The sequence below is a fragment of the Schistosoma mansoni genome (assembly GCF_000237925.1).
Source record: "Schistosoma mansoni, WGS project CABG00000000 data, supercontig 0235, strain Puerto Rico, whole genome shotgun sequence".
Lineage (NCBI taxonomy): Eukaryota > Metazoa > Platyhelminthes > Trematoda > Strigeidida > Schistosomatidae > Schistosoma > Schistosoma mansoni.
Genome location: NW_017386099.1, coordinates 91,100 through 104,602, shown reverse-complemented (window position 1 = coordinate 104,602; position 13,503 = coordinate 91,100). Strand labels below are relative to the sequence as shown.

Sequence of the window (13,503 nt, the reverse complement as noted above, 5' to 3'; positions counted from 1 at the left end):
ATACATTAATATTATTTTGAACTTGTTGGTCCTTTAATTAAAATTCATACTGAAAACAATCTTTTTATGTGATTTTCAATAATAAAAATAATGATGATAATAATTGTAAGAGTGAACAAAAATATAAATACCTGATAGATCACTTGGAACATTTTCAGTTGATTTCACCTTAGTGGTGGTACCGATAACATTGTGGTTTTTAGCTCTTTTCGTATTACGACAATTTTGTTTTCGCCGGCCACCACCACGACTTTTGCCACCGCTACTACCCAGAAATTTCGAATTGGTTCTCGTAGGTTTTCGCTCATTATTATTGTTATAAGTATTAGATTTACTGGTCGATTCATTATTTACGACAACATGATCTGGTGCAATAGGCAGGTGAATATTTAATGATTCAAATAAACAGGAAGTAGTATCAGGATCATTAACATCACCATTCTTGTTGTAATGTGAAGACAAATTGACAAAGTCATCTTTCAAGATTTTATTACATTCTGGTAAGTATGCACATCCTAAATTCGTTTCACAAGCAATACGATGACGTAATTCTTCAGCTAATAATAAGTGTTCTAAACGATATAAGATACTTGGGATACATACAGCTTTACGCCATACTAGAGGAGATGGTAGAATGGAAAAAAAGCAAAATAACAGAAAATCAACATAGCTAATTGGCAATTGAAAAAAGTAGTCACAATACACAGATCATATAATTTAAATGATTCAATATGATTTCCATAGCTGGGAGAATACTATCTCCAGAAGACAAGTTGAGTTGCCTAAACTGAACAACTTTACTTCATCAAATTGACCAATTCTCAGAATGACAAATATGAATCATGCTAATGATTTGCACATACAATTTTATGTATTCATTTATAGACAGATAGAGAAATACTTCTAATGTTGACACTTTATAAGATATAAAATACTTATATCACTGATTCACTGGGGATAATTAAGATTTTAACAGTGAAGATTAGTATACTAATGAAGTGAAAGCTAGTCTGTATAAAAACTTTGAAGTGATATATGTACTTGATATTTTAACATGTATTCCCAATAAAACTGACAACCAACTAATTACTCACTTTTGTTACACCATTCATAACTATATTATCAGCGTTTAAGCTTTATTTCTGATAGACTGTAGTTGAATGTTTTATATTCCTCCCTACTTATTGGATACTTAAGCTCCTGAGGTTACTTTTTTTTAGCATAAATGAAACAAATAGGTAGTTGAATATTTTGATGTTTAAAGATTTCCAGCCATACAATGAAAATGAAGATAGGACGTGTAGATCATCAGAAACGAGGACGTAGTTAGTTTTAAATCGATAGAATTACCGTCAGTTTGCGATATTCGTCGGATAGATTGTGATGAATAGTCATTGAAAAAAAATAAAAAATGATAATAGAAAGAACTAACCTGAAGCAGGAAATGAATGCCGAAAACATAATTCAGGAACTAATAATTGTTTGTTTGTAAGATCTTCACCCTGATGATCATCATGATTTTGTTGTTGATAATATTGTTTGTGTGTATAAACATTATTAGATTTAGAATTATTAATATCACCATTATTATCATTAGCATTAGTATTATTATGTCCATATATATTCATATAACGTGGTATTAATAAATTTAGTCGCAATACTGTCAAGTCAACATCCAACAATGGTTGATTATTTGTTGTAATTAAAGCATTATATTTGTTGATATAGTATGCAGCGAAATTACGAAACTTATCCGATGGAAATGGTGATAGCGGACTCATATCATTCCTAGGTTTCAAGAGTGATAAATAGGGAAGAAAGGAAAGTAATGAGAATTAAAAGATAGAAAAGAAAGTATATATAATGATAGTAATCTTAGGAATAATGATCCATAACAAATTAAGTTAATTCTAAATAGGATAGAATGAGTCCATATATTAACTAATAAACCATCTACATATAATGAGTGGGATAAATAGGTCGCGGTGAAGATAAATACTTTGGAAGTGTTGTCATTGTTATCATCCTGATTGATGGCACAACTAGGTGAGTAGTATTAAGGTTATACTGAATAACTAAATTAACTCATTTGCTAAGTACTTCAGGGTAGGGTGTGAGCAACACTCCACGTACAAGGGCTAATTATACTACCCAGTTCCCAAACCCAAGTAAGTGGAGAGGGATTCAAAGCTGGAACTTGGTGACTGAAGATTGAATGTCTCACCTACTAAACTACCCTTTCACAGTACTGAAGTTACAACTAATGAGTCTAGTGATTTGTTAGGTGGTTTGAAGGTAGTCGATAGAAAATCTAGCCTTCCCTAAGCTTTGTGCAAACTGGAACCCGTTAGCACGGCGTACCTGTAATCTTGGGGTAGTGATAATATCTCAAACTGTGAAACTGAATGACCGGGTTCTAATCCACCAGGGAACACCAGTTCTCTCAAAATTATAAGTTCATAGCGGTGACGAGTACTAAATAGCACAACATCAAGGTCGGGGGGTTTCCTGTAGATTAGCTCCGAATCCCCTGACATCTCAACATTGAGTCACCTGATTGATAGAACTCAATCAGGATTAAAGAACCAGACAAACAAGATATTGTTGGGGAGTTCCAAAGTATTTTTCTGAAAAGTCCATAAGGGTCTCAGAGAACTTTAGGAGACGTTTGATCTAATCAGAGCATCATAGAAACATCTAGAATGCGAAAACTGAAGTATCACATTTCCAACTGGATATTTTCCTATGCTAATACTATACTTAGTATGGTCCCAGAAGCCCAAGGTCGTCCGTGATAGTACAAATACCCCCGTTTTTCTGCACACCAACTAATGTTGGAGCAAGGTGTTCCTTTCGCACCTTGCGCCTTTCCTTTTATGTTCACTTTGCCGTGTAGATTTAACCTGGATTTATTAAAAGCGGCTAGGAAATCCAATCGACAGTTCAATTAAAAGGCCTCTTAGATATCAGTTACTATTCAGTGATCAATCATAGTCTAGTGACTTAAATTATGTTTTGATGAATATTTTACTAACATGTATATGCACAATATTGGTTTCTACTAATGAATTTCATTTTCATTTTAAAATATTTTATACTTCGTTCTTTATCTTTCTTAGCATTGTTAAATAATTAATTGTAGATGTACTATACAGTCAAACATATGATAAAAGTCATCAACCTACGCTATTGAATTGCTTTGGAAATTCTAATCTTAAGGGGTCAGTTGTTTAATATCCATTTTCATACAGGCTAATTTTATTTGCACAGACGGCTTCGAATGCTATTATTTCCCAATTAACTGATTTATAAAAGCAGTTATACAAGTTAGTTATTCGTTTTTCAAGATCATTATGAATATATCCATACAGGTACACAGAAAAAAACGAGCTGCACATTCATTGTTTCATTTTTGAAATTGAGTTATATAATAATACGTATTTATGATAATTGCTGGTAACCAGAGACAGATAACTTATAAATCGTTATATTGTTAAGTAGTAAAAAAAGCTTAAATCGAAAAAAATTAATGACCATCTGGTCAATGACGTTTTTGTAAAACACTTTATTTAAAGGTTACAACAAAGTGATAATTAACGTTTTCAGTTATGATATTTGGCTTTACACAAAAAGAAAGCTAATTAATTATCTCAACATGTACTATTCGTCTGAATATTCCCATTGACGTTTAAGACTGTAACTGATCAGTCTCTTGTTGGCATAAGTGTATCCTGTGCGGATTGCTTCGATAGTGCTTCAAGCAACAGGCATTATAAGCAGATATGGATGGTGGCTAGCAGTGGAATCTAAGGGGTGCGTTTCATACATGCCAATAAGGGAATGATCAATTGCAGTCTTAAACCACAATGGAAAGATTCAAACAACCCATACAGCATGAGTTAATCCTCACGCGGTTGCATAGGCTAGAGGCTATCTGGACTCACTAGTTAAGTGGATAACGCGATGGCATTTGGAGCGGACAGTATTAGGTTCGAATCCCGTAGTGAAATTCGACACTGTGATGAAGGCACATCTGGTTAATGATTTCAAAACAGGACGAAACGCATATCCTAGGTCCTATTGTTAGCCAACATACCTCTCTAATTAATTACCTATTTACAAGTTGTAATAAATCACTAAGATTCACGAACAGAGGAACAGATGGGTAGAACACTTTGAAAATCTCTTGAATTAACCAACTCCATTGAATCCACTGGACATCGAAGCAGCACCTACAGACCTCCCTATAGATGTCACTCCACCAACGATCAAAGAAATAAGGATAGCCATCAGAAAAATCAACAGTGGGAAAGCAGCAGGAACTGACAAAATACCAGCTAAAGCAATGAAGACAGACATAGGAGTAACTGTAAACATGCTTCACACACTATTCAGAAAGCTTTGGGAAGAAAAACAAGTACCGATGGACTGGAAAGAAAGACACCTCATCAAGATACCAAGGAAAGGAGATCTAAGAAAATGTGTGAACTACAAAAGAATTACATCATCACATCAGTACCAGGAAACGTTCCACACAGAGTGTTGCTGAATCGGATGAAAGACGCAGTAGACGCCCAATTTCGAGATCAGTAGGTCGAATTCCGTAAGGATCGGTAGTGCACAGACCAAATCGTCACATTATGGATCATCGTTGAACAATCAATTGAATGGAACTCGTCACTATACGTCAACTCCATCGACTATGAGAAGGCGTTTGACAGTGTAGACAGGAGAACATTATGGAAACTTGTTCGACACTATGGAGTTCCTGAGATCGTCAACATTATCCAGAACTCATACGACGAACTACAGGCCAAAGTCGTGCATGGAGGACAGCTTACACATGCATTTCCAGTAAGGACCGGAGTCAGACAAGGCTGTCTACTCTCCCTCTTCTTCTTTCTTCTGGTGCTCCCCTCGACATCTGAGGAGAAGCACGGGATACAATGGACAGCTCAGAATCAATTAGAAAATTTGTACTTCGCAGATGATCTAGCCCTCCTAACCCATACACACGAACATGTACAAACGAAGACAACTAATATAGCAGCAGCCTCTGAATCGGTAGGCCTCAACATACACGTGGGGAAAAGCAAGATCCTGGAATACAACGCGGAAAATACCAACCCAGTCACATTTGATGGGGAAACTCTGGAAGAGTTGGAATCTTTCACGTACCTGGGAAGTATCATCGATGAACAAGGGGGATTCGATGCAGACGTAAAGGCGAGGATTCTTGTTAGTAGTGGGTTGGATTAAAGAAGTAAAATAAAGCATGGAATGTATGTAAAACCATTCATAATAAACAGATCAGAAGTAGCCTCATGAAATTCGAGAATGAAAAGTTATGATCGAAACTTGTAAAGTAACAAGTTTTCTCATGGAATGTAAAGTCAAAGTACACCGTTATCGAGCTGAACAAACGTAACATAGACAAAGATAAACTAGAACCGAATATGTGTTTATGTTACAACAGTTTGTATTAGTAGTCAAGGGAAATTAACAAACACAAAACTAAAATAATCATATCAGTATTAACATAGAATAGCAAAATAAAACAACGTGGAAGGATACATCTTCTTGAGGCATTTGAGAAGTGAACTAGATTTGAGGCGTTCTTGGAGATCAGGGAGCACGATTGCAGAGCCTAAAGAACAGCTACTTGAGGTCGGTCACATATGGGTTTTTAGCGCTTGGTTCTTGATGTGTTGATCTTGTGCTTCAAAGGCCTTACTGCCAGTGACAAAAGTTCACAGAGTGTATTTTACGGTCGACTTTTTCTAAACCCTTCCGTTGTGGGAAGGCAACATCGTTGCAGATGCCCAACATTAGTGAGAAATGCCCTACTGTAGTCCCGCCCATGTAAAGTCAACAGTACAACTTCACTCTTAGACCTTGGGTTTGCTGATTCAGTTATACTGTTTTCCAATCTACCTGCCTATCATGGCAGGACCAAAAGGGATGAACGTTTCAGCCAATAAAGCTCTGTTGGTTCGTCACGTTAAGACACTAAATACAGTCTGACAATATAGTGTAGAGTACAAAAATAATTGTTACATATGGTACGTTAACCATCATTTAATTCAGAATTCATAAATGATAATTAGCACAAAAATGTGCAATGTATATACCTTATTATTGCTACATAATAATATTGTGGTTGATCTAAATTTCGATAACCAGGTGTAACCACAGCGTTGACGAATTCTTCCATTCGAAATTCAAATATACTCGGTTTATTATTAACTGAATTTGACTCGATAATACCTGACTTTTGTAAACGATTCACTAAGATTGATGCAACACTGTCACTACCAACTTTTCGATTATGATGATGATGGGTGTTGCTAGTGTTAAATGTTTTACCTGATCCATTACTAGTAACAACACCAGCTTGTAATTTAATTTGATCAATGCGTTCTTTCCATTCTTCTTGAGATATTTCATTCATTCTACGTGGTAATAGGTGACATATAGATTTATCACAAGATGATGTAAGCACTAAATTAATGAAATCCCAATCAATTGAACATGTATCTAGTGTATGATAATGAAAAAAAATTGACAAAAATGAATGAATGAATGAATGAAGAAAATCACTAGTGTTAAATAATAAACATCTACATGATATAATAGATGGTCAGTTTGTATCTTTATTCACTATGAGATATTTATCCAGATATGATTCTCTAATAAATATTGAATAGTTATTCAATTAATTAGTTAGTACAGAATTACATCATATGCGTATAGTTTGTACTGGGAACAGAACACATGTTGTGGGTATTTTTTCGCTAACTAAATGAACGTAGTTTAGAAATGCTTATGACTGATAATTCACACCGACTTTACTTCACCTAGAATCACCAATCAGAACAGCAGAAACAGAACCAGCCAAGTATCTAGTACTGTATTGAACTCAAGGAGCTGGTGTGATGATATATATAACGTACCCACCATAGATGTTAGATTTCAATGGAAACTCAACAATAACATTTGTGGTACATATCAAAGTAACAGATCTATAGTTAATCAACTATAATTTACAAACGGTGAAAGATATTGTAAGAAATAATGAATCAAATGAAAGCCCCCTAAAAGGATAATTATTTAAAAAAAGATACAATGAAGTGACTGCTTGATAAATAAACACAACAAGAAGTATATATATATATATATACTCAAAAATAGTTTTCAAAATTTTCACAATTTGATTTGCTTTGTTGTTTCAAACAACAACGTTAGCTAAACAAAAATGTTGAAAATCAACAGAGTGCCGCACAGAAGTCACTGTATCATTCAATTATAGCTTGATATTTGCTTAATATTATATCAGTATATAACTGATATCACTTTTAAGTTGTGATGTGGCAGGTGAAATTAAGTCGTGATTGATCAACGAGCAAAGATGGAGATATAAAAGACTATCTACCTAATGTGTTAAACTGATCTTCATTTTTCCTGCACTTCGAGTTCACTCGTTGACTGCTTTACATTGTGTGATAGCATACTGTTTTTCCAGGTTATATCTGGGTCTGATTATTGATCCGATAATTGGATTTAGTAAACCAAGTATTGTGATTTGATGAGTCTGTTCATGTGATAAGCAGTCTAGTGAACTAGTGCTTAATCTTCCTGATCTAATTATCTAGTGATCTATTTAGAATCTATTGTCCAGTCCGTTATAGAGGGTTCTTAGTGTGAACATTCGGTAATTAATAATAGCTATTATTGTACCGCACTGGAAATAAGTAAAAGGGGTAGGTTTGTTACCAAAAGGATATATATATATATATATATATATCATATATATATATATATATATCATATCATATTAACAAAGACTATTACCTTGGGATACATGACAAAAAACAGTAAACAAAAAGCAAATGTAACTAATTGGATAATAGAAAATGTCAGTGGAGTTATACGGACTTGAAAAAGGCTATTGAGGTCTGTCTAACACGATAGAATTATCGTTTATTAACAAAAATAAAAAAACTAGATAATTTGAAGCCTTTTAGGCATAAAATTTTACCGATTGAAATAAAAACAAGTTAATAATAATATTAATGACCTACCTCGCCTAGCAGGTACCACAAGGACCTGTAAATAGGCTTTATGAAAATTAAACTCCAGAACAGAATCTTTTTCAAAACGTAGAACTTCCTAGAACGAAATTAACATAAATGATAACGTATCGCCATTATTATTTTATATACAATAAAATGATAAGATTATGATAAAAATATGAAAGAAGGAAAATCTAATAATACTTATATTTATGGTAATAGTCAACTAAGAATACAATCTCGATAGAATTGGTTATAGTAATTATTGTTTCGGTTAGTTAAACACAACGTAGAACTTGATGCACACATGTTCAAAAGTCCAAGCTGCCACATCACATAGACTTAACGAAATGCCGGAGTAGTAGAAGTAGCAACAGTATCATTGGTAATCGAAGAAATCAGACACAGACATTACGATTTGAGACAAATGAATACATTTATTGAGTACAGAGGTATGAGATAATTTTAGAACTCGATGTCGTAGATAAGATAAATAGTTAATACATTTGGGTCATAGGAATCGATTATAAGCCGTTTTACACAACACTTTCACTCGTTGAATACGATAATCGTGTGGACCCCAGGCAGGCAATCTGTACCTACTAACAGTCAACGACTTGCTGGAATGGTGATGCTTTGGTTTGAAAGTCTAGTTTTCTCTGAATTGTTTATGTAAAAAACTAAAACAAACATACTGATAAGATTATGTATGACTTCAACTATTGGGGATCTTTTTTTAAATTTTATCGGTCACTAAAGTTGGAAATATGGGTTTGCAGTGTACCGATAGATGGTGTTTGAATGTAACTATTTTCTGTTCCACAGAACTAGATCATTCGTATGGCAATGATAATTACTTTGTTCAATACCGCGAATCTTGTTAAAGTACGGAGATTTCAGCATCAAATTGTGCAATAATGCAACACATTTCTATTCAGCACACATTAAAGTTTTAATTATTCAAAAATATTTTTTATAAATAGTCAGTAGTCCCTAACAACCATTAGCACTTGCAGACGTTTTTTACAAGTTCAATTGTTATATCTGTTTCTTTTTCTCATCCATTATTTCGAAAAGGATGAATTGCAGTGTCTTCGTCTCTCATTTTTTTCAAAGGAAAGACAAAAAAGGGAAATATTCCAACGTGTGAAGTATTTACATTTGGATTTTCTAATATTTAACATCGTAATCATTAGTACATACTCTACCAATCATAAATACTTATTTTAAACAAATCTAAGACAGGGAGATTTACTGGGCTATTTGGGAAGTCGAAAAACAGGCGGCTCATACGTCTGAGGAGACCACTAAACTAACTAGTTCATCGTCTATTTAGGTTGACAATGTAAGTTAATGAAATGACATGTGTAAAAGATATCTAGACTGCTGAAAATGATATCATAACAAAGAGATCGTTAATTGTGTAATAATCTACAAGAATCTAAAAGCATACAATACAATCTAAAAAGACTTATATAATGTTCCTACTAAATATCTGTCTATAGGCTAAGAGTGAGAGTCGTTGTTTTGTAAGTGTCACATTTTTCTCCAAAATTGTCAATCCTATTAAGTTACACTGTTAGATAGATGGTTAATGAAATCCCAGGTTCATAACGTCTGATATGTGATATACACAGATGCGATGGTAATTGACGATTTTTAGTTAGTATGACAAAATTATGTCATTTACAACCTGATATGTTCATGAATATATATTCATACAAGAAGGAATCATTCAACACTATGACAATGTAAATATTTGTAGACATAAGTGGTGTGTAACAGTAAAAATTACTGAATAATTATCTTATTCTCAGAAAGGGGTTTTGTGGAGATTTTAGTGATTTTATAGAGTTGAGATCATGAGTCGATTGAAGCTAGACCACCATGGAAAACCTGGAAGCACTGGACGGCCGTTTCATCCTATTATGGGACTCCTCAGCAGTGCGCATCCACGATCCCGCCTCACGAGATTCGAACCCAGGACCTACCAGTTTCGCGCCAGAGCACTTAACCGATTATTATCTTATTCATTTCGTAAATATTCAAATGAAAAAATCAGATGAAACTGTAGCCTAATAATAATGGATAGTGATATCATTTATATCTGATAACCAATTATTTGGATAACCATTACAAATACAATATAAATTAATCGATTTACTAAAAAATACCATTACGTCATAGATTACATACTCTCTAAACGTTGTCTGATTGGAATTTTTAAAGAAAAGAAAGACCTAACGAAGTATCGATAAACAATTTGTTTATTTCTCAATGACTAATTTTCGACGATAATCCCAACGATAACAACAGAAAAGAAGACTTGAATACCTGGAATAGTATACGATGAAATTTAATGAGTCGATCAATTTGTTCTTGCGTTAAAATAGGACCTTGGATAGGTAAATATTGATCATTGAATTGATAATTAGATTTCGGTGACCATAATTCAATAAAACGAATTTTCTCTTCACCAGATCTACTAAATATTGGAAATATAGGTATCTAGAATGAAGAAAAACATAAATGCATGAATAGAAATAAAAGTAGATTTTCGACAATATACTACTATTTTCAGAAAATTAAGATTTACAATGAGTGGAGTAGTGGTTAAAAATAAACAAAGATGTATTTTTAAAAGTTGGACAGGAGCTGGTACATAGTCTGCTATCACATCAATGTAGAAACTGTTAAAGATGCACTTTTATTCAAAATGTCATAACTACATGACAGCACGATAAGATGAAATTAAGAGGATGAATAGTAGTGGGGTCGAAATAACTGAGCAAGAAAGACAATGAAAAAACTGAACATTGGAAAAGTGATTTGAAAAGACAAAGTCGAAAGGTATATACGAAGAAATACTGGAATTCAAAATAGAGAAGATTAAAGGCGTTACTACAATCACTTCCCAACCATGTCGCGCAACATCTTCAACCAATGGTAGTGGTTATCGTGTGGATACCAATCAGGTAGTCTGAATCAACGAACGTCGTTCACAACCCTAGTCAATAACTTCATCGACGCACTCCATATCTTAATTTAGCCATTTCTAGCTTGCTTCCAATCTATTATTACACCGGTAGAAATTGCTCATACTATGTGTTATAACTAACTGTAAAATAAACCTAAGAAATTAAGTATAGATTTCCATGAAGGATATTTTTGATAAAATGATAAATAATACCAGTAAACTGTTCAAATCAAATTAACTACAAAGACGTTTAAAAGTGATGAGGAAATCATAAATTAAGAGTCCAGAGAGTAAATTGACTTATTTAGATTCTTAAACAAATCACGAACCGACCTAAATGAGGTAACCATTGAAGACCAATAAGCACTGGAGAGCTGTTTCATCCTGATATTAGGCTTCTCAGAGATGCGCATCTACGATCAAACCGAGGATCGAACCTAAAACCTTCAGGCCAAACAGTGAGACCTTAATCTGTAAACCAGTGAGACAGCATTCAATGGTTTAAACTTTTAACTTTAATGGATTCGTGGTAAAATCGGATCATCTTCCGTTGTCTTGGGTGGGTAACTGCTTTACACCCAACACAGTTGAATTCTATTGGCTACAGCTTCTAACTAGAGATGCGGAAATTTTCTCTCAACGTTAACCACTAGTTAGAGCATGATAATTATCAGTATTGGGGGGTTATGGGGGCCGCTGAATGTTGTTGAGATTATGAACTGACCTAGCTCAGATTCACCAACTGATTACATTAATAACAAATTTGATGTTTAGAAAAAGAGACGAAAGAAGGGGGGAAAGACGAAACCGCATCATACTTACATGATGTAATGGTTTGGTAGTGAGTAAACCAAAGCCTATCGGTTCATTTTCAGGATGATGACATACACGACCGCGTAAATATTGTTGTTCTGCAAACGGCTTAACCAAATGCATATCAATGTAATAAAGATAATTTGACGAAGGTTCATTAGGTTGAGGTAAACAATTGGATATTTGAGTAGGGAACTGAAAAAAGAAAGTAATACAGGTTAAGTGTATCTAAATTCACAAGGAAACTACTTATTTCTAGTTAAATAAACTGAAGGGCTTACCTACAGCTTAAACAAATGAAAATGAGTGGTATTGAAAAAAGTAGTTAAATACAAAAAGGATTCTGTGGAAATTAGTCGATTTGTTATGGAAAAAAAATCTTCACACATCAGAAATCTTGGCAGCCTGCGTGTTCACTCTAGTTTAATGATGATGAGCGAGATACAGAGCTTATTTACCTTTCTATGTACACTGTCGACCAAGCATATTAAAGTACAACGCGGAAACAGAAACTGAATACGAAATATGTCTAAGACTAGCGTATTTCAAACATGCATATGAATAGATGACGGCCGACAAGGGAGCAGTGGATATAGAAATCGAATAGACGTCGATAACAGGAGTAAGACTCTAGTCAAAACGTCCAATATTTTAACCAAATACCTCTTGAGGGGCGTAGATTTGAAGTATTTCACAGATTAATATTACTGGGTGCTTGAAGGCTGAAAATTAATTGATGATTTGAAAGTCATTGAAATACATAAAGTGAATTATAGTCATAAGTAATGTAGAGAGCCTGAAGTTTTTTGGTTGGAGTATACAAGATTGGTAGAGTAAAAGCTTGACTCTAATTTGTCTAGTGAATGTAAGTTACGATTGGTCGATGAACGAAGATAGACATATCTGAGTACACCAAATATAAATGACTAGGCACAACTACGAGAGAACAAACCAGATTTCAGCGGGAAAAGAAACCAGGAAGAAGCACTGGAAGTTGATAGGATACACATTGAGGAAAGCACCCAACTATGTCACAAGGCAAGCCCTCACATGGAATCCTGAAGGCCAAAGGTAAAGAGGAAGACCCAAGAACACATTACGCTGAGAAATCGAGACAGACATGAGAAAAATGAACGAAAATTGGATAGAACTAGAAAGGAAGGCTCAGGACAGAGTGGGTTGGAGAATGCTGGTCGGCGGCCTATGCTTTATTAGGGGTAACAGGCGTAAGTAAGATACAACTACATAATAGCGAAAACCTTTAGGCAGACAAACAGATTTGGGTTGGGGCCTAGAAGCTTTTGTATAAAATTCAGAACCCAGTGATGGATAGATTATATCTGACTAAAAGCGAATCTTGACTATAATTAATCTCTGAGATTGTCAAGAATAACTTTTATGCAATTACACAGTGAATTTAACACGGTCCTTAAAGCTAAATTAACGGAAATACGTGCTCCATATGTAGATTCTATCTGAGAGTGGATGATATGATTTAAGGCATAGTACAGGGTTGGTTAAAAAGCATTCTCAAATGCTAAGCACATGTTCTGAGCATAACGCTCCTAACCTTAACACCTCTAATAACAGCCTCATAACCCCAACTACTTACTCTAACTAGACTCCTAATCCTTAATTCTA

General features: G+C 34.3%; 1 protein-coding gene across 1 annotated transcript in view; it reads right to left on the bottom strand.

Moving 5' to 3' along the window:
- Smp_169750 (dicer-1, putative) overlaps positions 1-13,503 on the bottom strand; it is a gene marked incomplete at both ends in the record, with an annotated part of 52,624 nt that overhangs the window by 17,854 nt on the left and 21,267 nt on the right. Inside the window, 6 exons of the mRNA XM_018792630.1 lie at positions 132-617; positions 1,433-1,788; positions 6,132-6,537; positions 8,082-8,169; positions 10,407-10,580; positions 11,872-12,057. Of these exons, the coding sequence (XP_018644375.1) occupies positions 132-617; positions 1,433-1,788; positions 6,132-6,537; positions 8,082-8,169; positions 10,407-10,580; positions 11,872-12,057 (1,696 nt within the window). The remainder of the gene's footprint in view (positions 1-131; positions 618-1,432; positions 1,789-6,131; positions 6,538-8,081; positions 8,170-10,406; positions 10,581-11,871; positions 12,058-13,503) is intronic.